General features: G+C 35.6%; 1 protein-coding gene across 1 annotated transcript in view; it reads left to right on the forward strand.

The window, feature by feature from the left end:
* LOC135220638 (programmed cell death protein 4-like) overlaps positions 1–24985 on the forward strand; it is a 36553-nt gene extending 11568 nt beyond the window's left edge. Inside the window, exons 2-8 of the mRNA XM_064257957.1 lie at positions 9590–9759; positions 11974–12193; positions 14849–14988; positions 16979–17212; positions 20824–20955; positions 23296–23423; positions 23604–24985. Of these exons, the coding sequence (XP_064114027.1) occupies positions 9590–9759; positions 11974–12193; positions 14849–14988; positions 16979–17212; positions 20824–20955; positions 23296–23423; positions 23604–23667 (1088 nt within the window). The 3' untranslated portion in view covers positions 23668–24985. The remainder of the gene's footprint in view (positions 1–9589; positions 9760–11973; positions 12194–14848; positions 14989–16978; positions 17213–20823; positions 20956–23295; positions 23424–23603) is intronic.
* The last annotated feature ends 1296 nt before the right edge of the window (positions 24986–26281 follow it).

Below are 26281 nucleotides of genomic sequence, written 5' to 3' on the forward strand. Positions count from 1 at the left end.
AGCGTCCACTGTATTCCCGTTAAATGTTGAGAATGAAACTGGGACTGCCTATTTTCGTAACAAGTGCCAAGTTGATGTTAATTATAGTTTAGCGAAGAGAATTTGCAATGAAGAACTGTGATCCGGGATGATGATAAGTCACTTTGGCCATTTGCCATTATAATGTATTATTTTGTATGTAATTAAAAATGGCTGGCAGTGAGAGAGGTTTGGATGAACCAATGGTAGCAGTTTGAAGTCTATAAGACTGTATACCTTTTGTACAACAAAGAATTATAAGATATATATGAAACTTGTTAGGAAGAAGTGAGATTGCAAGAGCTGAAATATATTGCGAGCTGGAAAGGGCGATGTTGAGGTTTTAAGAGTTCCTAATATTGAGAACAACGTTAGCCAATGTAGATTTCCGTGATTTCCTACTAAAATGAGAAGTAAAGGCAAACTAAGCCAAGGGAAGGAAGGCTGCGTTGGAAGTGAAGTGGACTGAAATTGCATATGAACTTGATTGCTAGACGGAAATTAGGTCATTGTAACAACGAAACTGAATTAGAATTTGTCGATGTAAAGAAAATGGAAAAAATGCTGGAACCAGGTAGGGTCGAGAAATGGTACCATGAAGTAAATTATGGAGGCTACATGTGTAGAGGTCATGAAAGGAAAATGCATGCTTGCACAAGAAGCCGGTGGCACTAGGATTAGAGTTAGTGACTTTTGAGGAGAGAAGCCAGCCAAGTGGCAGCGGACAGAGGCTTAAGTGTGATGGTGGCGTGATTCTTGGAGTAACAGGTGACCACTCGTGACCTGACTCCCACGTCCTCCCACCCACTCGGTTCCTCCTCCAGCATAGGGGAAGGGGAGGGGGGCGGCTTGCGTTCGTGAGGTGAGACGACTCCCGGTTGGTTTCTTTCCTTGGCTGGAGAGTGTTCCATGCAACAATTGCTGGTCTAAGGGACGTGTTTCTTACCTCGCCAGGGTGCTCTTATTTCCACGTTTTGGTGAATGGAACTTGATGTATTAGGCTGTATTTTTGTTTTACCAGTTGTTGCAATTAATTTCGTCATCTCAGTGGTAGTTTGTTCAATAAGGGAAATTGAATGAAGGAAGCCGATTTGCTGAAACTTGACGGGTGACATTTTTATTTCGTAAAATTTTCCCGCTAGTAGCAAATCGTGTCTTTTTCTTTGTGCTGTTTATGATTCTCTCTCTCTCTCTCTCTCTCTCTCTCTCTCTCTCTCTCTCTCTCTCTCTCTCTCTCTCTCTCTCTCTCTCTCATTGAGATGAGAGAATTTTTATGGTACATGTTATGTGAAATATGTCTATTAATATTTTCAAATAACTAATTGCAAAATTCATGTGATAGTATTTTAAAGAAAAACAATAATCTTTCCATTTCACTTTTTTTTAATAAGGATAACTCTCTCTCTCTCTTCTCTTCTCTCTTCTCTTCTCCTCTCTCTCTCCTTCTCTCCTCTCTCGCTCTCTCTTCTCTCTCTCATCTGGTTCTCTCTCTCTCTCTCTCTCTCTCTCTCTCAATGGTCGTTCGTGTTGGTGATGGAGGAAGCCGGGAGATGAATAGCTAGCCGGACCGGACGCCACACGGGCTAGAAACACAAACCTCTGGCCATTGCTTGAAGGTTGGGTGTTGCAACGAATTCGAGACCTGCACAAGTCTTGTACTTGTCACTCCGATGCTTATTTGCTTCTGTGTAACCCACTGTATTTCGTATCAAACTAGTCAAGTCTACTGTAAGTCGTTCCCTATGAGCCTAGTTGCAAGCCGCACTCTTCTCTGCAGCTAGGCATGACAGCCCCACCCCCTTGCAAGAGCAGCTCCGCAGCTCTGAAGACCGGCAAAGCTTCGGCCATTACACCTATTTTTCATGATCCGCTTTCTCCTCTTCTCTCCCCCATGAGACCCGGTTCATCGGTTGCAATCAATTCTCGCACCACATTGCTTTATTGCAAGCAAAGTTGGGAAGATGGGAGGTGCTCCCTGGGAGTATCGGCGGTTGATCATTTTCCATGGTAACTTTGTTTACATTTCCATCCTGTTTGTGGGTGCAGTCTCCTGTTTTCTAGAGTAATGGTTAAAAGGCAGTCCGTAGGAGGAGTAAAGGGGCTGTGGCTATTCCTGTGTTGTTGTCAAGGTGGCAATCGTTGGTCGATAGCAAGTCAGCGGCCACGAGATTGTTCCCGACGGAACTTAAACCTGAAGAGGTAAGTTTAAGTAAACGGACGATGTTTAGTGAACTTTGTCGTTGTCAATATCATGAATTTGCGCTTTTCGGATGAATGTCCTAACGGTAACAGCCAAAGAATTTCTCCGAAGTCGACCGCAATATTATCGTAATAACCTCATGGATGGGCGGGGTTGTCTTTAAGGGGCCTTAGCTGGGTATTCTTACTCTTATTTTATACATCCAGCACGGAAGCCGTAACCTATTGATCCATTGCCTAATGACTTCGTCGTAACACTACTTGGCCGAGTTAGTAAAAATATATCTCGCGCGCGCATGTTCCAGAATGTTCTCGACTGTATTTTGGTCTGGTTCAAACTAACGGGGTCGCATGGATGCGTTGCAAAGTTCGGTATATGAAAAAGTACGCTGTGGACGTTGGCAAGATGTTTACCTAGAAGGCTTTTATGGAAGAATGCTGGCTTGTAATATGACAAATGTGAGGCACTGGCCACTATTGCCCAAGACTTTATAAGTCTTCCATGAAACTGAAAAGGTTTCCTTTCATCGCCATTTATTTTTGCGCGTTTGGTCATGATGTTGCATGTGTTGCTTACCATGCATTGCACAGCTTCATTACAAATTGCTCTCTCTCTCTCTCTCTCTCTCTCTCTCTCTCTCTCTCTCTCTCTCTCTCTCTCTCTCTCTCTCTCTCTCTCAACTACGGGTCGGGTGAATTCTAGTGATGTTAAGTATTTGCTATTGTCTCTGTCGTTTATGGAATGGAAAGTAAACCGAATTTCTCAATAAAATGTAGTTGTAGGCAATAAGCCACTTAATATTAAGATTCCTTTCGTATTTAATACTGGATATGCATAGGTTGTAAGGAATTGAATATCGTAGACCTGTTGAATAAGAATTTGAAATGGGACTGCGGAGAAACCTGGAATGTTGTGAAGCAGCAGTGGTTAGAAGAAGAGTGGTGCCTGGCCGCGTGTGTTTCTGCACGCACGCTCCCACAAACACTTTAATTGGTACATTTTCCAATTCAGTGTATTGGTTTTATTTGTTTATGGTGCTTAATAATTGGTTACATTGACCGTTTGATTTTTCATCTCTTCAACATCATCTTCCGATTCTATAGAATTTAAATGTTTTTGTCATGTTGCCTTAAATAGTTTTAATTCCACATACTGAATATGCCATTCACTACACAGCTTCCAACATCTTTGTGGCTTAGGTCAGTTTATCATGAGACAACGAAATTTAAGTGTTTTAATTAGAATGTACTTCAGAGTTTAATATCATAAATACATAGACAGAATTTACTCTTGAAATTACAACAAAGTTCACATCTTGATGTACATTAGGCATGCCTTAAGTAATTTTTTATGTCACTGTCATACAGCAAAGGTTTTTAAATTATCGCGTATTTTAACAGCTCATAAGGAGGCCTGACGTCTGTTCTGGGTAGTGAATCTTATCACTATAGTAGTTCTGTCAGGATGTTTATAAATTCAATTAGTTTTATTTATAAAGTTCGTTACTCCTATACATATCCCCTTGGGTGAGTGGACACATTTAAAAATTTTCTATACCATTATGGCTTTGTAATTACCACTTGGCTTCCATTTGCTATTTCCATTATCATTATGTAGTTATCTCCTACTTCCATTTTCTGCTTCCATTATATCTTGGCATGTAGTACATCTTAATCTTCCTATGAAAACAGGAACCTTACTTAACTGATTTCCTAAGCTAATAGGAAGAATGATAACTTAAGGCTTGTTGTAGGTATATTCAAGCACAAGTTTGTTCACGGGGCTGCGCCTTGGTTTTTTACTGATTGCATGTGAAGGCAACAGCTGAGCGTTAAGAACCTCTCTGCCGGGAGGATTAAAAGTTGAACCAAATCAGAACTTGGGTGCTATCGGCCTGAGGCCTGGTTAGTTCATCAAGGGATCGAAATACAGTATTGCGCTTATTCATTGCATCTGCCAACAGATCGACGAAGAAAAATTTAGTTTTTGGAAGTTAAGTTGTTTAAGAGCTGGTGCATTGGTTTCGTATATAGTACTTAGAATATCGCTGGCTTGAAATTGTTGGGTTATACTTTTGAGAGGAAGCTCTTTCAGTTGGAGAATGTTGGTTTCTTGGCAAGTTTTCGGGCGAAGGATAAAAATGCCCTACGCTTCGAACTGCCATGAATGAGCTCGCTCGTCGTTTGACCCATTTGTCGGATGTTGTTGGTCCCTCATTGTTTGCATAGCTTTTAATATATAAGCCAAGGTTGACTTCTTGAGGAACATAAAAAAAATCAACTTCCGCAGATAATTTTTGGATGGTGCAAATAGGGACATTGAATACAGATGCAGTTAAGTTTATTTTCCGAACATCAGATTTCATTATGTGACGAAGTCATTTGTAATAACGGCATCCCTGTTTGATCATTAGGGTATTAAGTAAGAGGAATCAAGTAACTTTCCCAATTGGCGCACTTTAGATCGGTTACTTCTCCCCCGCCCCCTCCAAAATAGTGGACAGATAGCCTCCTGGGAAGGCAACTTAACTACTGCGAGCGAGAGTGCCTTGTTACCTGGATTACCTTGACATTCTTGTCGAGTGATGTAACGGACAAGAAATATATTTTTTTTAACGGGTGGAATTGACGGATTCACGATTTTTATATATATAGTATACAGAATGAAATTAACTGCGGGCTAGATTTTGAGGAATTAAATAAAAAAATTACCATTGTATGAAAATGTGCATTCATAAACCGTAATTCTTATTGATTGTATAATGTTATTTTATTTTATATAATATTATGTACTTATTTTACAATGTTGTTCTTGCTTTTCTGGCATTTAGATGGAATCTTTCCCTTGCAAGCTTGTAATCTAAAAGAAATGAGAACTAAGGTTATTTTTCCATTCTTTCCTCGATGTGAACTAATTTTTTTTTTCTTCTCCGATGTCTGTTGGCCTTGTCTTTGGTTATTATGAGTAGAAGGTTTAGTCTCCGAGTTAAATATGCTGTCCTGAATTAACTTGATATCCCTTATGTAACGGTTCGGAGCTGTGGTTTGGTTACATAAATGTAGTCGGCTTGCTTTTCATTAACGGGTCTCTGGCACATTATTACTACCAACATTCTGCAAATAAATACCTGGTGATTAAATTGAGGGTTCTTTTGGTTCTTTCATCTGTGTTGATTGGTGAAGGTGGCGCGGCCTCTGCGAAGCTTTTGAATGGCCAGCGTAGTACGTAGCGCGCGCTTTCTAAGGCAGCAACACTGTCAAGCACAACTGTTATTTTAAACAGTTTGCTCAGTTTTTCAGTTTCATGAGATTGTATGTATGTATTTTTATGACTGTGTGTATATACCCTGTTGTTTATCATATATCAGACTGCAGTTAGTAAAACAAAATAAAGGTGGTTGTGCCAGGTCTAGACTCCGGATGTAGGCGTCTTGCATAACCCCGCGTTCGTAGTCATCTCAAAACAGGCGACATATGCCTTGCGTTACATAATTCGGCTGTTAATGTTTTGCATGACTGATCCATTTGTAACGATTTAACCACGAGAAAGGAGAGGATCTTTTATGTCAATCGTAGCTTGTGACTTTATGAAGAGGTGAAAAGTATCGCTTGATGGGCAATGTTGTTTTCTACTACGCAGTTAGCTGCAATCCACGTGGCTTCCAAAGCTGCTCACCCTACCCCCTCTCCCCCGACTGGTGGTGGTTTAGATTAAGCAGGCCCCTGGCCCCATGCCAGCACGGGCCCGTACGCGAGTGTGGAGGACGTGCAAGGACGCTAATGTGGACCCCTGGACTGTTGACTAGAAGCCGTCGGTGTGTTGAAGCAGCAGTTCAATAATTTTGTGATAGTAGCTTCTTTTGAGACACGCCCACATGGTCTCCGCCTCGCCTCTGCTCACTGTAATTTGTTTTCATGAAAACTGTTGACTTGTTTTTCTTTCCCGTGACGGGTGTTCATTTCTGTAAGTGTGCTTATGCAACGCGAATACTTAACGGAGTCTCTTCCGATCCGACGGGGAAGGAGGAGAATGTTGCGGAATTTGAGTTCTCACTGTCCACCGGACCGGGAAAGCTTGATAGTAAGATCCGTAGTAAACACACGGCGGTTATATTTACTACTTGGGCTGGTCGGTGAGCCCAGGCCATATATAGACTGCTGTACGAGGCTGCTGGAGTTGCACGTGAGGCAGACGATGGGGCCTTTAAACCAAGGTTCTTTTATCGTGGGCCGACTCACACTTATATTTTCGTATGCCGTAGAGTTGGACTACTTCAGTTAACCCAAAACAAACATGCCATTCGATACGAGTCCCACATTCAGCATTCCTTCACCCTCCAATAAACTTTGTATTGTATGATGAGCTATTCCTAATTTCCTTGTATCTTTGTTGCTGCCCTCATTCCATTTATTACATCAGTCTACAAGAACTACTATATTAATATCCTCATGTTTCGAAAACATTTTTGCTAATGATATCCTATGAGGACTAAATGCAGTTTTGATTAGCAGATAATTTGGAATATACAGAAAAAGTACAAGTTCTCTGTTTAAGGTGTGTTGGGGCTTGGGGGTGGAATAGAAATAAAATGGGAAGTAACTGTTGCCATTTTCGTGGCATTAGTTTTAAAGTATATATGAACATATTAAGTTAAAAACAGAGCAGAATGAATTTGTACAGTATAAGCTTGAGTGAGGTTTAAATGGAAACAGCTGTTGAGTGTAAATCTCCTCTGAAAAGAAACTAGCCATGGCAGAAATCGCGGCAACTCTCGTGGCCTAATTATCTCCCATTTGCTTTTTAAAAATTCTATAATCTTGAACAATGGAGGAACCAGTAGTCGCTGAGTTATACCACTGTAAACCCCATCGTTTAAGTTTTTTGTTTATTAAAGACCCTTGCGGAGTTGATTTTCATGCAGTATTGATGTGGTTGAAGTTTCATAGATTAGGTGTGCAAGAATTTCTGGCAACTCGAACAGAAAGTGCTTGAGGTGCCATTCACCGTGAGAAGTTAGATCATTGGAAACTCGAAGTAAACAATATGCACATAGGTATTTGATTTGATATATTGCAGATTGCAGTTGACGGGAACAGATTGAGTTTGATATTCTGATATCATTGCGTGGTCGTATTTATTTTACGTACCGCATGGTCGTGATGTTAGTGTGCCAGATGTAATCGTAGGTCTGTGGTCCGAGAGTGGTGTGTTGGTGTCTTTGGTTGTATGAAGCAAAATGAATGTCTATTAGTCAGGTGGTTTTCAATGCTAGATCATCGTCTAAAATCACCTTCTGCAGCGTCAGAAGTAAACTTTACTTATCTTTCACGTTTAGTTTTCTTTGACCTTGACAGGGGACACCTGTGCTCCAACGGAAACGTGGCACCGCCTCGTTCATCGTTGTTCCCCCTGAGCCTCTCTAGACTAATCCCCTTCCCCTCCTCCTGTGTCAGCACGAGAAGAGGAAGCGTGATTATTGTTATGAAAGATTTCCTTAAAATTTGTAGAGCTTGGTGCCTGCCTTGTTCTCAGTATAGAACCAAATTTTCTGAAGTGTTCGAGTTTTCTTACTGACAAGAAGTAGCGTTAACGCTCTTATTTTATTAGTTAGGAAGCATGGGTTTTGTGATTTAATTAATCGGCCTGTAAAAACGTTTCGGAATTGTACTTTTATGTTCGGACCAGACTATAATTCGAATGACTGTTACGAGGCTCGATGTTGGATTTCTTTTGTTCTTTTGTCTTATTTCCGCACTTCCCGTTCATACATATTCAACAATGTCTCCCAAGAAGCCATACTTGTGGGGTGACTCTTACACTTCTTTTTCTTCCCTTTCAGCAGTATTGGTTGACATTTAAAACTAGTTTTATTTTCTGATGACGGGGTTCTTGTTGGGTATGTAATTTTATGTGAATTATTCGAAATCACAATGATCTTGTAACTTGACACTGTATTTTAGTGATGCAATTTGCTTGTCAGTGGTGCACTATGTAAATCTTTTGACCGTCGGTTGTTAATCATATCAAGGCACAGGTTACTCAGTGTGTGTCGTGTCGGGATACATAACTTAGAGGTGGCATTAATTTTATTCCTGACACCGAAGTGCAAATAAGCTTTCCCCAGTGTTTGGTGTAACTTGAATCATTTTAAAAAGCCTGAAATTAGTTCCCTACTTGGTTTGCTGCCGATATGGAACTGAGGCCTTTTACTGCCATTGCTTTACTCTTATTTTAAAAATAAGGTCAGACTTGACAACAAAGGTGGGAACGAAAGTTTTTTTTTTATTTTATTTTTTATTTTATTTTTTTCAAAGCCTTGTCTTAGTTTGATCAATTGAATGGTGTATAGTATAGAGATGTTCTCGAAGAGGGGGGATGTTGTTTAGTACCATCAGTGCCCCTAAAACCTTTCAAACCTTACTGGCAATTTCCCTTTCAGCACTGACTGATCTTATAAGTCCCAGCAATTGACCTTTGGCGTAAATTCTATGTTCTCTTTTCTGTATATAAAATGCATTAACCAGTACAGAAGATGTGTATGTTAAACATAACATCTCTGAAATAAGTAGCTGTACTTTGTAATATTGTTTAACAAAACTATATATAAATGGAAAATAATCTTTAACAGAATGGTATCCATTTAAGAACTTTGAAACTTTACCTTACCCGTGGACAAGACTTATTTTGGAAATTATTTTTTTATCCCCTTGATATTCTTTCATTTAATCTGGGTTCCCCCTTTCAACTGAATTTTGTACTTAGGCTGACTGCATTTTTGACAATACGTAAAAAGGATCTCACTCCTCATGCAGCCTGTTGTAAGGCGGGTGAGGTTCAAAGAGCCATTGATAATGATTGTTTCTTACGTAAAACAACTTTTCTAACGGTATTTCAAGGTACCCAAAAAGGTTATTTTGAAGGGTAATAAATATATTATAATAGATGCAAAAGCAGTGAAACCCTCTGAAATTTAAAGTGAGGTATGTAATTAACACAAAAGTTGCTGTATAAGGATTGATAATTGAGCTTGATAGTACCAAAGGTCAAGGGCTAATGCTTGCAAGTGCTAGTTCCGTTAAGTTATGGGTTGAGATTGTGAATACTTTTACTGTATTAGAGTTGAAAGTTAACGCTTACATGTTCCACAGGTTAAGGGTAGTCTTGAGTATGTAATACAAACTTGGACTTGAGATTAAGGGTGGCCCTATCTGTACCATGGGTTGAAGGCTAAGGATTTTAAGTATAAGCACTAGAGGCTAGGTTCTGTGGTTACAAGTACTGTTCTTGCACTAGAGATATTCTCTCACAGAATTTTAAGATGATTGTCAGTTCATTGCTTACCAGTGTTAAAACTCTTAATTTTTCTTACAGGTGGAGCAGGTGGTAAAGGAACCTGGGGTGCTTTAGGCTCTGAACTGGCTGAAGAAGAAGTAGATGGTGCCATCGATACCAATGATCCTAACTATGATGAAGCAAATCCTGAAAACAAGGACGTTAGACTGAAAGTCATAAACCTTGATCGGTCCGATGAAGAGATACAGGTAAATAATATTTACTTGAAAAATGTATGGCACCTCTCTTCCCTTTGGTTGGTTATCTTACAAGTGCCGTAGGGGCTTAGTGCCATCAGTTTACCTTGCAGAGTGCTGTGCAGGCTCTTTGCAGTGTCCCTTCTGCCCCCAGCTGCAATCCCTTGCATTCCTTTTACTATACTTCTGTTCATATTCTCTTCCTTCCTTGTTAATTTCCACCTTCTCCTAACCGTTGCTTCAACATTATTTAAAACTCTGAAAGACTTGTAGATCACACCACATTCGCAGGTCACGGGGGCTTAAAAATATAAAAGCAGGCTCTCAGTGACTGGGAAGGGAGCATAGATTGTCAGAAATGGCCATATGGATGGATACTCTGAGGAAGTTGTGGTGGCAAAGTAATTGCTTTACTATGTATTGAAGGCAACAGATAATGTTACAAAAGAAGCTCATGATTTAAAAATGTACTAAAGGATGAGTTTTTGTTGTTTTAAATGCATAAGAAATAAATTGGGAGAAGATTAATGAATACCTGTGTATCTGTAAAGGAGATCGTAGTAAAGATTTTTTTTTATAGGTCATAGCTACACCATATTGTAAAGCATATATTGAGAGGGCAGTGAGGAAATGCAACAGCTGTTTGGAGGAAATGGAATGGTTGTGGCTGCAAGACTATATTGTCGCCAGACATTTTTGCTGTCTAATCAATATTAAAAAAAAGATTATTGTTTGGCACAACACCTCTTATTTTCAACACACCCATCCATCATAAGGTCTTGAAACTGGTTAGCCATCCATTCCTAGGGTACTTTTCCTCTTAATGAAAAGTGTCCCATTAAGTGAAGAAAATTGATATATGTGCAAGGATAAAATTGATGCATGTAGAAGTTCTAGACTACTCTGCGCTGCAGTTGTGCACAGTCCCGAAGAAAATATGGAAGTTGGGTGGACTACAGAATGCCAAGATTCATGGCTTGAGAGCAGATGGAAAATATTACTACCTATGAAGTTTGAGTGACATCCAGCTGCTGGAAATAAGACTTGACAACCCAAAGATTGAGATTATTGAAGTGATTAGATTGGATATGAGACAGTGAAAGTTGGACATACCAGCTGCTGGAAATAAGACTTGACAACCCAAAGATTGAGATTATTGAAGTGATTAGATTGGATATGAGACAGTGAAAGTTGGAGATAGGAAAATGGCAAGATGGAGACTTTATTAGAGGCATAGGAAACCATAGGGAAAAACTTGACATGATGGAAATTCTGTCAATGTGCACAAGACATAGTGAGAAAACTAGTTTTACATTATATCCTCTAATAACAAAATTCAGACCTAAAGAATTGCAATAATTATGACTACTATCATACTTAAGGTTTTGAAGTTTACTGCATATTTTTCTTGTATAATGGTTACTGTTTAGTCTACAGAAAAATGTACAAATATTGATGTGGAATGCTTAAGAAACATTGGATTGTTTGGAAAATGCTAGAAGAGTTAAGGAAAGTTATTCTGAAAAGACTTTTAAATACTGTAAGAAACCGATAGGGCTCAAGACCTTCTTGAGCCCTATTTGAAGAGGATGCAGTCATTTTTGCAATAAGCATATGAAACTTTGATATGAGTATACACTCCAGATAAAAAGTCACTTAATATAGCAAAAAAGGAAACCATTGATATACATATTTACTATTTGTAAATATGAGATTGTAGTTGAAGTAATGCTGAAGCTGTAAGGTAGGTCATGTGAATAGGAAATGGTTAGTTACTTGAAACAAAAGCTCTTACTAGAGTCTTTAAATATGGTAAAAGTGGCTGACAAGGATTTGCACGTTTTTATTCAGGGTTGAATTTATTGAAAAATATTTCCAGTAAATTGTGATGGGTAGGTGATTTTTGAAAGAGGGTTTGAATGGGTGTTTTGATAAGGTGTGATTTTCCCAAAAACTTTTTATATACTATTGGGTAGGTTGAGAATGTAACTGGCAACAACTCTTGTAAGGGAAGAGTAATTAAGATTAGGAAGAACTGTATGTGTTTATTTGTGTGAGGTATGGTACATGAAGTGGTTTTATAGGAAGCTTGCATGGAAGTTTTTAATGCACTAATCGTTATAAAATGCCTTGCAGGTTTTTACTTTTTTTCATATTTATTATGCATAATAGTACATAATCTTGCTATGTTGTTAATAACACAGCATCTACTTATTCTTCTTACAGAAACAGATATCCTCTTTGGTAGCAGAGTATTTTGATCATGGTGACACCCATGAAACCTTCCTGTCCTTACAAGAATTAGGGGTTTCCACTCGATCCCACCTGGTTTTGGTGACTGCAGTGGAGGTGGCAATGGACCACAAACCGTCTCATAGAGAGATGACCAGCGTCCTCCTTGCTGATCTCTATGGTCATCTGCTGTATGAGACAGACTATGCCAAAGGTAGTGTAATTATTTTGTATATATACATAGATGCCTAGTACAGGGTAGATCTCGTATTTAAGTAACCTCACAATTTGGAAATGGCATGATAGGGTTGTCATTAGAGGGTATTGTTTAGTATGATATGAATATTGAATGCAATGCAGTTAAAGTGGGGCAAAGTAAGGTGTGTAGATATTGAGAAGTAGAAACCCGAGAGCAAATGAAAGCAGTTGCATTAATAGGAGAGTGAACTGTGAACCTATTAAAAGCATAACTTTGAAATAAATAAGTATATATATATATATATATATATATATTATATATATATATTATATATATATATATATATATTAGTATATATATATATATATATATATATATATTTATTTATTTATTTATTTATTTATTTATTTATTTAATTTCAAAGTTAAGCTTTTAATAGGTTCACAGTTCACTCTCCTATTAATGCAACTGCTTTCATTTGCTCTCGGGTTTCTACTTCTCAATAATCTACACACCTTACTTTGCCCCACTTTAAATGCATTGCATTCAATATTCATATCATACTAAACAATACCCTCTAATGGCAACCCTATCATGCCATTTCCAAATTGTGAGGTTACTTAATTATTACATTAATTACAGGTTAACAAAATTAGTGTGTGCTTCAGTATAGAATGGGTAAACATACACTTAAGGTTTCCTAGTTTTCTTTGTAAAATAAAGGAAAACTATTATTAATGATGATACAAAAAAAAATTGCTTTAAAATTAAGGAATGTAAATACTTTCAATGGTAAATTCTATGAGCAGAGGTTTGGTATGACTATGGGGAACCCTTTATCACACCTATCATCTATCTATCTATCTATCTATTCTATCTATCTATCTATCTATCTATCTATATCTATCTATCTATCTATATATCTATCTATCTATCTATCTATCTATCTATATCTATCTATCTTATCTTACTATTATCTATTTTTATCTATCGATCTATCTATCTATATTATATATCTATAGTTATCTATCTATGTATCTATATATATATATACATTAATGCTATTATCTAGATGATTATTATATAGATACGTATATATTAGATGATTATATATATATATGTCTTAATATATTATCTATTATAGATAAAGATATATATATATTATATAATGTATATATATATATATATATATATAATTATTATATATATATATATATTATATATATATTATATATAATATATATATATATATATATGTATATAGATATATATATATTATAATATGTATATATATAATATATTTATATTATGTATATATTATATATATATATATGGTATTATATATATATATATATATTTATATATTTATATATATGTATATTCGATAATATATATATATATATTATATAGATTTTATATACATATATATTACTATATAGTATCTATATATATATTATTTAGATATAAATATTTATTTCTATTATTATATATATATTATATATATATATATTATATATAGATTCTATACTATATATTTAATATATAATTTATATATATTTATATATATCATATATAATAATATATATTATATATATATATTTATATATATATATATTTATATTATATATATTTATATAGATATTTTAAATTATATACTAATAAATATTATATATTATATATATATATTTATATATATATTTATATATATATTTATCTTATTTATATCATATTTATATATATATAATATAAATATGGTATATATATGTATATATATGGTATGTGGTGTGTATAATATATATGTGTGTATATATATATTATATATATAGATAACAATACATACATACATACATCCATATATACATACATAGTGTGATAAAGGGTTCCCCATAGTCATACCAAACCTCTGCTCATAGAATTTACCATTGAAAGTATTTACATTCCTTAATATACTGGGTCCACTGTATGTCATCAGCTAGTGGGCAGAGCCACAGTGAAGAGACTTTCCCCACATGTAAAATTCTCTTCGGTTTAGATGGAGCCTCATGACACCATAGGTTAACATCACTATTGTGTTCAAAACCCATACGTACCAGCAATTTTGATGGCTTTGGTGTAGGAATCTCACTTTTACTCCTATCAGAACCAGAACTATTGAACTTAAGTACTAAATGAAAAACAGTTTCATCGACTCGGAAACCCTTAGCAAGTGCTAAATACCTTGCATTTTCATCCTCATACTATACATTGGAGAATTATTTTAATTTTAAGATAGAGGTCATATATTACAGTTTATTCCAGTAAATACTGTTATTATTATTATTTTGAAAATTGAGGATCTGATTTTTCTCTTTTTCAGGAATTTGTAAATAGCCAAGTATGTTTTATTGGATCTCCTCTCGAGTAGGAAGCACATTCTGTAACTTAATTTTAAAGCAAATTTTTTTTTTTTTATCATTAATAATAGTTTTCCTATATTTTACAAAGAAAACTAGGAAACCTTAAGTGAATGTTTACCCTTTCTATACTGAAGCACACTCTAATTTTGTTAACCTGTAATTAATATAATAATTTGAAAATGCAAGTGACAGGTTTGAATCATTAAATTATAAATGAATAATGGCTTAAATTTTGGTTTGGTATTTTCTTACCATTGTGTTAACATTTTTTCAGGTTATGACGTGCTCATAAAAAACCTGAGCGACCTAGTGCTGGACACTCCGGATGCTCCAACTATTCTCGGCAACTTTATTGCCAGGTCAATTGCTGATGATTGCATACCTCCAAAGTTCCTCCAGAGTTATAAAGGCAAGGTATGAAGGTCATATGTTTGTGCTGTAAATCCTATTTTGAATTAATTCCTTAATTTTGCTTGTTGCCTTGTGCAGGAAAAAGTTTAACTGATAACACTTTTAAACTTCATTCCAGTAGGAAACCATCTGGGGAACAGATATAATCTTTGATTTAGATTGCAGATTGTGGACTTGGCTTTTTAGTTATTAGCGCAGTTTGTTTAGTATAAGTGAATAAGATTTCTGAGCGTCTTTTGAATTATTTGATTAAATAAAGAGATAAGTTGAGAGGATTAGAGAAAGGAGTTAAGAAGTATTCTCAACTTACATTCATGATGAGATGAGCTTAAGGTCAGCTGAATGAAATACTGAATGAGTAAAAAGGTGTTTACTGGAAGCCATTGATACTAAATGTTAGCCTCGTTTGGCACTTTCCCTTTGTGAATGATGAAAGAAATTTTCTATAGGTTTGTAATTTCAACATGATTATTGGCATTGACTTGGTGATAATGAAATGAAAGGAACAATAGTTCATTGCTTAGTGGTAAGCACCTTACTTGCGCAACACAGAGTGAAATGAAAGGCACAACAGTTGATTTCTTAGTGGTTTGCACGAGTGATTTTAAATGAATCTGTAGACAGTTAAACTGTTTTTACAGAGTGAACATTTGTAGGTTAAGACTTCTGGCAAACACCTGAAGACTATCAGGTCTTAGCACACTTGAATGGAAAGGTCAAGAGAAGGAGGGAATCAGGATGTTAGTGCAGACATTGTTTTATGTATGGCTTACTGGTCTCTTAGGAAGAGCTTGTGAAGAAAGCAAACTAACACTCTGAACTTGCCCTTATGGCATTATCTAGGGTTGTGATGATGAACTGAGCAGTATCCATAGCAAAAATATTTGTAAATCATGTTTCCTGCTGGGTAAAGCTGCAATTTAAAAGAAGTTTGATTTATTTTGATTCAAGTATTGAAAATGGACATTTCTTAGTGATGCCTTGAGGTATTAATATGATGAAAATATTGGTGTCGGTAAGGAGTGGTCACTTGCCACTCCGCAATACATTTTAGTGAATGGGTTTATCAGTGCCTTATAGGTACATACATCAATTTTATCTAGAAAGAGTAGTATCTTGTCTTGTTTCAAGCAAGAGTACCATGGTATTAAAAAAAAAAAGCTGAAAATTTGTTGTTACATGAACAGAAGTAAAGAAGTCCATTCTTATATTTCTGAAGTAAGATTTTAAATTGACTGATACTTTTATAAAGGAATGAGAAGAGGGATGTTCATAATTTTTTTCATGTCCCATATTACCATTTTACATTATTGGTTTCTATTCAGTATTATGAAGGTTAATTAAAGTGTTAAACCAATTGTGACAAAAGACTTGGCAAAAGTTATTGCCACTGTGTATTACCTTCACAGGATTTTTGTAGTACAAGTTTGTCAATTTTTGCCATAATGATGCAATCTTGTTTCTCTTGCTCTTGAAGTCTATAACTGAATCAAAATAGGAAACTGCTTATCTAGACTTCCGTTTGAAGGACAGCATTTTTTTTATAAGGGAAGGACATTCATATACATGTAATATTTAAGCTGAATTGGGTCCATAGTGAACTTGTAAATTTGTTTGAGTGAATTGGAATGGATTGATTGGTGCTGCATCTGTGGTTATGATGAAATAGTGACTCAGCCAAGATAACACTAAAAATGTTTACAGTTGGGCTGGTTGTGGCAAATGTGTTTGAGTTTGACCATTAACTCACACCTGTATGCTGTACCGCAAAGCCATTCACAGGTTAACAAATAAAAGTTGCGTAACCTTCTAATTTGACACTTGGAGGTTTATCTTAACATTTTATTACATGTCAGTTTTCCAACTTTTGTCAGATTTTAAATTTGAGTATTTTTTCTTGCCTATCAGAAGTGTTATATTTTAGCTAACAACCAGGAATTTTATTTTGTTTATCAGGTAAGAGATATTTCAGAAAAAAATTTATTTTTAACAGGTCGATTCTGATCATGCTGTTGTTACACTAGCCCGATCAGATAGCTTATTGTCCATGAGACATGGCCTCGTTAGGCTTGACAATGTTTGGGGCGTGGGAGGTGGTACGCGTCCTGTTAAGTACCTGGTCAAGAAGATGGTTTTGTTGTTGCAAGAATACCTCTCTTCTTCTGATATTGCAGAGGCCACCAGATGCCTTATGGAGTTGGAAGTGCCTCATTTCCATCATGAGTTGGTAAGTAATTTATATTTTCCCATTTAGGTAACTTGGGAAAATAATTTGCAAGGATTTTTAGGAACAATAGTGACAAAAAGTGGGAGGAATATATTAGTAATTCCATCTTATCCATACGATGCAGTTACACTTATATTTATGACAGAATTACTGATCATAACCAACGGTTAAAGAAGCTCGGTGAATAGAAGTCAGGAGTATTATTTAGGTAACCAGAAGGATTTGAGAGTCTTAAGTATTGTTAGGATTAATGTAAAATTATTCCCAAGAGTAATTCCAAATAGAATCTTAGCGCCTTAGTGGCGTTGTTGGTATGGTATTGGCGTCCCACCTTTGTAGAAGTTCACTCTCAATGTGGTTTGGAAGTCACGTTAAGCTGTTGGTCCTGTTGTTGAATAACCACTGGTTCCATGCAATGTAAAAACACCATACAAACAAACCAAATAGAATCTTTGAAGGAATGGGTAAAAAACTTGACAGAAGATATTTAGGAAAAGGTCAAGATGCTGGAGTTTTGAAGAAAAGTTGGTATTAGTTATTAATCATGGTTATGATGGACTGTTTCATTGTTTTTATAAGCCTTTTAACAATTTTAGGATCTGGCAAGGGTTTCTGAAGTGAAAATCTATTTTTATTGGGATATTGCTGTTACATTTATATCAAGAGTACAGGACTGACTATATTTTATCCAAAAATCTATTCTGTGACTTTCAAAAAACAGAAATTTGAATCCTTCTTCCCCAATATTAATCACTCTATGACATTGATATGGTAATAAGTCTTTCAATAATCCACCAACAAATGTTGCCATACTGATAAACATACATACGTGAACTATTATTTGGACAGGATTATGCTTGTTTGGCTAAAATAATTGTGAAATTTTAGTATTGAAGTTGATGGTACTTTTGGCTAATAAATTGCAGTCTTACTAAGACAAAAGTTTTCATTGATGGTACATTTGGCTAATAAATTGCAGCCTTGCTAAGACAAAAGTTTTTGTTGCTACCAAGCTTTGCTTTATTGTTTCTTGTCTCATGCCAATGAGGAAAAGCTTTCATTAGTTGAATTGGAAAGTAAATTTTCTGCAAGTTAACTTTGTGTAATGCATTACATTAACCATAAAAAAGTCATGCTCTTCACTTATGTGTTATTATTTGTGGGAAATCTGCCTTGCCTATAAAAAACAAAAATTAAATTTGTTGTACTACCTTTTACAAGAAAATTTTAATTTTCGTTAAGTAACCTAGTAATTACAGGGCTATAAGTTCCAAACGGCAGCTTGAATTCAAAATTTCTTGGATAACACTTCAAACTATTGTGTAGGCGACCAGTCCTGCCCACCAGCGGGAGAATAGGAACAACTGAGGAGCAAGCTCAGTTATGATGGACTCTTGTGTCATTGTTTTTGTAAACCTTTTAACAATCTTAGTGGCTGGCAAGGTTTCTGAAGTGAAAATCTATTTGTATTGGGAGATTGCTATTACATTTATATCAAGAGTACAGGACTGATTCAGTTTTATCAAAAATTCCATTCTGTGAAAATTCCATTCTGTGACCATTTCAGAAAACAGAAATTTACATCCTCCTTCCCCAATATTAATTACTCTACAAATATGAACTTCATATGGTACAAAGTGCTTGCAATAAACCTCTGACAAATGTTGCCCTGTTGATTAACATCCCTCGCTTGCAAAAATATTTTAAACTTTGAAAAATGTGCAGAAGTTCTATCCATTTATGAATGAAACAGATATGCAAACTGTTATTTGGACAGAATTAGGCTGCTTATGAGTGAAATAATCGTGAAATAATTCGAAAAATTGAGTTGTTATGGAGTTGATGTTACTTTGGCTAATAAATTGCAGTCTTGCCAAGACAAAAGTTTTCATTGCTACCAAGCTATGTTTTAGTGTTTCTTGTCTTGTGAGGAAAAGCTTCCGTTCCCCATTAGTTCATGATTTACTTTTTCCACAAGCAGTGGCAAGTGGTATTGCTTCTGAGTTACAAAGGCTTAGGACTCTGCGCAATCTTCGAAACGTTATAGGGAAGTTTCGATTCTTTGAGTGCTAAAGCCTCTTCCCCTGTACAATGGTTGCCCATTTGAGGGGATAGACAAGGTTACAATCCAAACTGAGAGGGAATGTCTGATTCCCCTCCTAGAGGTGCTACTAAAGGATTCCCATACATACAAAATACAGTGAATGACCAAGGGTCATTTCATTATTGATTTAATCACTGTTAGGCCACAGATTAATGGAGCACATGTAGGTTGTCATATATTGTAAGATAAAGGTATGGTAGTTAGGCAAGCCTTGAGTGTAACATGGTATGGATTTATTTTCCAATTTTGTCGTCTTGATTACTGTACCGTAATTTTGTATTGTAAAAACCCTTAGAGATAGCATGTTATTCCTTGGTTTTATGTATTAAGAAAAATAGTAGTTGAAACTTTAATTTCAAAAAATAATTTCTGGAAACAGCCAGTATATACATAGTAATGTACAGTATGCTAATGGTAATAAAGTAGTCTTTATTGCAGAAAATAATACTTAGACATAGTAATGTCTTGAACGTTTAGCATATGATACTCCATTTTTACCATAGAACAGTGCTTATGTATACCAGTCTTATTTCATCACAGATTGTGGTTATTCCTATAAACCAATCTATTTTATCACAGATCGTGGTTATTCTTTTTGGTTTGAAAATAAGAATTCGAAATTTCAAGACCATTAACATTTTTCATTCATAATTTTAAAGGAATTTTATACTCTTCTGTTCTAAACACACACTACTCCAAAATGCATTTGTTCAGATGCCATCTACTTACCTCGAACTACTTTTAATAGTTTATTAAAAGTAGTTCGAGGTAATTAAAAATTAAAAAACAAAAAAGTTTATTGATATTTTCCCGTTTACATAAATGTTAATATTTGAAAATTAGTAAAATTAAATTTTACCATAAAAATATACTGTCACTAAATAATTTGCAAGTATTTTAGGTATGCTCTACGAAGAAGTCTGCACACAAGCAGATTTTCAGCGAATATTTTGGAGTTGTGTTCCCCTGAAAGATTTGTGAATAGGTGAATCTGCAAATCCTGAACTGCAAATAGCCAGTGCAAATAGCCAGGGGTTGAGTGTATCAAATATACTACAAAGTAAATTATGCTTGTATGATAACAATAACTGAAATAATTTGTTTTGATAATTACATACTACTACAAAAAAGTATGTTGCATATTTATCCGTAACTGAAAAATATTGTATGTTGGGGAAAAACTGTACCATAGTTTTTTTACCATACACTTTCAACGAGTATCATCCATAGTGTATTATATTCTTTACTCTATTCCACTGTACATACTACACTGGCCAACCTTGGAGTTAAGTGATAAGTGGCTGAAGATGTTTGGTGGGAAATAATTAGAGGGATGTTTCCAAGTGGACCTTTGGGTCTTTGGATTGCTTAAATGTAAATAATGAAATGAAGTAGATGCCAAGGAAAGTCTGCTCAGCATTTTAGATTAAGAGAAGATTTACTAAGTATGAGAAGGTGTTTTTACTATAGTCATGAATCAATATTGATAGTTCATTTTAATTTGCAGGTGTATGAAGCTGTAGTAATGGTGATAGAGAACATGGATGAACGCACTGCAAAAATGATGTGCGATCTGTTGGAGTCCATGCATCGATCCATCATTATTACTCCAACCCAGATGAAAGCAGGGTTCGTAAGGGTGAGTATTTTACGATAATATGGAAATATTTGTTTTTCATGGTAAAAGGTGGTTTTATTTGTTTAGAAGTCAGGGTTTGAAGGCATGTTCACTAAAGTTGCAGTTGTTACTCATTTTATATTATATAATCTTGATTTTTGGAATGTAGAGTTTTAGTCCTTGAAGTAAATGCAGATACCTTTACAAGAAATCCCTGTAAGACAGGACATGAAAATAAATATCTCTACTGGAAATTTATCAAATCCTGTTATAAACTTGCATCTTTGTTGAACTATCTTCAGACTAACATTGCATCAATTGAGTGAAGGTTTCTTGATCATTCCTTGGGAACAGGTTGTCTGGACAAAATATTAGTAGAATCTGATTTTGAGTAACTAAAGCTTTTGTAAAGATGTCTTTCTGAAATGGTTGTGCAATTAAACTTTTATAAGGAAAGTGCTTGTAATTGCATTAATTTGTTACTAACTGTACCATAGTCTGCTTAATTAGTCATTAATGTTTTCAATTTCTGGTGTAAAATATTCATCCAGTTCTAGACCACTTGAATTTCTGATGTAAAATTGCAATCCATAGAAAAATTGAGAGGTTAATGTAAACAGTTTAATGGAGAGGGCTCAGAAGATATTTTGTCATGAATCATAACTTTTGTTAGAGTTCAATAACAATTCTTGAGAATGAGTTGGTAAAACCTTTGAGGGTTAAACGTTCAATTGCACCCATTCTATACATAAAACGGTTTAGGTGGACAAGTAGACCAGATTTCTCTGCTCATCAGTCACGTTGGATAGCTTAAAGCTACTAATGCTGGTCTTTTCTTTGAAACATGCTTTTAAGGAGAGGTAGTTGGTGAGGGGTGGGTGGTGGTTCTTCCTCACGCAGTCACGCCCTATTTGTTCGAGCAGGGTTAACTGTTTTAAGAGTAAACCTGAAGTGGGTTATAAGGAAGCTTACTCAAGGTCTCCAAGATGTTGGCCAAATCTGAGCAAGCAGGTTTCATCTGAAATATTTCAGTAAATAGTCTTGTGTCAAGTCTCTGTTCTTAAATACAGTAGAGGACCTGCCCTGATCATTAATTCCAAAACTGTAATGTGAAGTTATCAGTCAGGAGAATAGAGGCAAAGAGGTCAGGTGTACCAAGTCTGTCATACCAATTACTGAATTTGACCCACCTCCTTGGTTGTAGATTTAGTCTTCAGGGCTGAGCAGTTCAATTGAGGAGTGAGAGATGTGTATTTCTGGTGATAGAAGTTCACTCTCGACGTGGTTCGGAAGTCACTTAAAGCCGTTGGTCCCGTTGCTGAATAACTGCTGGTTCCATGTAAAGTAATAACACCATACAAACAAACAAACAAACAACTGAGCAGTTTTGTCATTGCACCTGCTGTGATTTCCAGTAGAGCTGGTCTGCCCTCACTGTATAATCTCCATGTATATCATACAGGTTGTGGAGTAATAGGTCAAAATTTTTTGTGTGAATGAAACAATCGGCAATAAATATGAAGTTATGGGAATAAATCTGTTAAATTTTTGTCATTCTGTTAAGTAAAATCTAAACTATAATTAGTCAAAACAAATTCTGTAGGCCACCTCTGTGGCGGCTCAATAATCTCTCTCTGCGTGGTCTGATGATACTTGGATCATAATCATCATCTATGTGTGACAATGGATAATCCACTGACCGTAAACTTGAGAACATGATCTGCTGTACAAGATGCCAACAGAGGGGAAGGTTCAAAGTCTTGCCTAAGACAAGATCTAGAAGTTTGGTAAAGCATAGTTGCTTTCTTCCCCCTTGTATGATCGCAACCAAGTTTAGGCGGGGGTTGGGGGAGTTAGTGCTGTCGGGGGAAATCGCACGGTGCCGTTTAGGCATTGCTTAAGGTTCTTTGCAGCATGTTTTCGGCCCCTAGCTGCAACCACTTTTGTTCTTTTTATTGTAACTCCTTTCATATTCTCTTTATTCATCTTACTTTCCACCCTCTCCTAACAATTTATTCATATTGCAACTGCGAGGCTTTCCTCCAGTTACACCTTTGATACCCTTTACTGTCAACTTCCATTTCAGTGCTGACTGACCTCATAGGTCCCAGTGCTTGGCTTTAAGCCTAAATTCTATATTCAACTCGGCTCAACTAAGTTGAGAGGTCTTTTTCTATCATTGGCTAAAAAGTATTTTGTATTTATTGCTAAGTAATACTGTTCTTTACCACTTAATGAATTGTGTACTTAAAATGTAACTGTTTGTAAAACTTGCAACACCACAGCTATTAAATTAAAAAAAAGTATCTTAACTAAATTAAACCACCTTGGTTTCCTAAACATTTATTGTTCCTTTGACAGGTATATGAAGATATGCCACAAATTTGTGTTGATGTTCCACCTGCGTATACTATTTTGGAGAAGTTTGTGATGAAGTGCCAAGTTGCAAAGGTGATTGGAGATGATGTTGTCAAGAAATTACCTGTGAGGTAAGAGTATGGGACATGAAGTTGAGAAGTTCCTCAAAAATATTTTGGAGATTTAGAAATATGATATAAGGCAAGCGAGTATTTCTTCTAAAGGGAAAATTTAGTGTCATTGCTGAATCGTACTTTGAAAATGTTAAGACTTGTCAATTTAACCTTTTCTTTTCTTTTCATTTTTTTCAGAGGACGCAAACGTTTTGTATCAGAAGGCGACGGTGGACGGGTTAAAGATGACGCTTACTTTTAAAAGAAAAATTAATATGGACCACACCTGGATTTTACAGTGCAGTTTCAGTAACTAATACTGAAATTAGATTAAAATCATCACTATAGTAGTGACACAATGGAAGTTGACTTAGGTTAACCCAGGGTAGTTGTGGTAAATGAAATTTTGTGACATCTGTGCAGTCTGTTAAGGAATGACGTCTTCTAGTTCTGATAGATTGTATGCTAGTTTTGTTGGTCCAGGGAGAATGTGTTATGAGTACCATGTGATGAATGGTAAAAATGTTTCTCCTCATGTTAATTATATTGAGTTTATATACAAAATGTATAAAAAAAAAACCATAAAGTGAACATGCAATCAATTTCTCCAAAAGAAAAAAAAAAAGCTGGAGTCAGGTAGTGTGTTGCTTCCTTATGTCCTGCACCTATGCTTCAAGTAATCCTTAGAAGAAGGTATTGATTGTTCAGACCTGAACAATGTCTTATAATTTGGTACATGTAAATTGGAAACTGCTCTCAATTATATCAAGTGTCTGTCTTCCTCTAAGGATCCTTATGAATTAGCTTGCTCGTAATGAGCCTTTCACCATCGTGGTCTGGAATTGGCAATTCATTTTGCTTGGACACTATAATTTAAAGAAGTAACAATATACCCTATTGTAATCTGGACATGGTCAACTTGAAACCAACACCACGTTGGTGCACTGTAAGCTTTATTTGTAACCTACCTGATCGTACCTGTGTATCATGCATATACTCTGCATGTAGTGAATGATTCGTTGCTCACTTGTGAATACTATTTTTTCTATTATGAAAAAAAATAAGGGGAGAGAGATGTATTGTGGTTGACTGAATATTTCAACTTGTGTATGTTATTAAAACACTGCCGAGCTGAGCATGTGTTAAAAGTACAAGACTTAGTTTGAGCAAACAAAAAAAAAAAAAAAATAGAAAAAAAACTTTCAAATACATGAAACATATATCTCTGGTCATCCCTTTGAAGAGGGACCAGGGAAGAGGATTGGTATTGCTTGTCAAGATGGGTGCATAGTGGGGGCATTTTCCAAGTTTTGTATGCATAGTTAGGGCATTTTACCTTTTTTCTGTTTTAGAAAAAACCTTTAAATGCATTTTGTTCATAGTTTCAGTGTCGAGATTTTACTTTCAAGAAGGTATAATTTTTTGTTTTTGTTTTACAGACTACACATTATTGATCTTGCTGTCAGTATGCATCTGTTTGATAAGGTATAGTTAATATCTTGGGAATCATAAAATAATGCACAAAAAAGCACAAAAAAATTGTAAAATGGAAAATGTTAAATAAAAATTGAAAAATTTTACTGAATTTTCATTATCTAGGTAAAGGGGAGGGCCACACATTTTAACATCCAGTGGCATATTGTTAGATGGCAGCCTTTACACAGCAGTTGAACATGCTGGAAGCAGAGGAGGGAAGTCGGCTGGCTAGTTCTGGGAGAATAAGTAGCCTAGAGTTGCTGGTCCGATTAGTGAAAGTCCTTTTTGAAGCATGTCACCTGAAGGGCAAATAAAGCAGTGCCTCTGTGGTTCTCAAGTGAAATGACGTACGTTAGTTTTTTCTGTAAATTTAACTGAAGATATTTAGCTATAGGTATTAGACATTCACGTTTCCAATATCGTGTGATCCCTAAAGGTAGTGCTGTCGGTGCACCTCATACGGTGCACTGTAGGCATTACTTAGTTCTTTGCAGCATGCCTAGGCCCCATGAAGCAAATGTCATTACTAAAGGTGATATGATTCCACCATATTCCTGCGACCAATTTGATAAGGGTTATGTGTTCATATATAAAAAAAAAAGTGGCAAGTGTGTGTCTCCTCTCCTGGACAACAATAAAAGTACAGAAAGTTCAGACAAAGTATTGAACATTGGCCATCTCGATTCCAACCAGACCATAGGCTAGAAATTGTGTGTATAACCAGACCATAGGCTAGAAATTGTGTTGTCTGAGAATTTCTCATACCCGGTTAACCCACAGATTCCTTTTAGATGGGGAAACTGCACCAGTCTATACAATGGGAGTCTCGAGACTCCTTGCTGAGAACACATTATTACATTGTCGAAGGTATGCTAAGCATGGTAGACGGGTTTGTGGGCAGGGATATGGCTGAACTGCTTGGTCCTAATGTAGTTAGTAGCGTCGTTGCATTCCTTACAGAAATTTAACTTCTATAATGAAATTTGATAATTTCTCTGGCATGTTGTAAAGTGTATTAGTATAAGTATACACTTGCATTTTTGTACTCTATTGTATTCCACATAGGAAAATGCCCAACAGTTGCTAATTTTCTGAGATAAACTATTTTCATTTGACTATGTGGAATACAATTGTATTACCATATCTTCGTGCCTAATTAGATTACCAGTAATACGCATGTTTATGTATTATTTTTAATTAATTTTTTTACACTAAAGGTTTTATGCATATTCTAAATGCAGTTATTTTTTATTGGGAATATCGGTTTTTACCTATAACTTTTACCATTGCTTTAAATTTATTATTTTATTATTTTACTAAGTTATTAAATTAATTAACATACCTATTCATCTCAAACCAAATTCATTATAGCATTGAATAATCCCTTGGATTCCAGTGCT

Source organism: Macrobrachium nipponense, chromosome 2 (assembly GCF_015104395.2).
Source record: "Macrobrachium nipponense isolate FS-2020 chromosome 2, ASM1510439v2, whole genome shotgun sequence".
NCBI lineage: Eukaryota > Metazoa > Arthropoda > Malacostraca > Decapoda > Palaemonidae > Macrobrachium > Macrobrachium nipponense.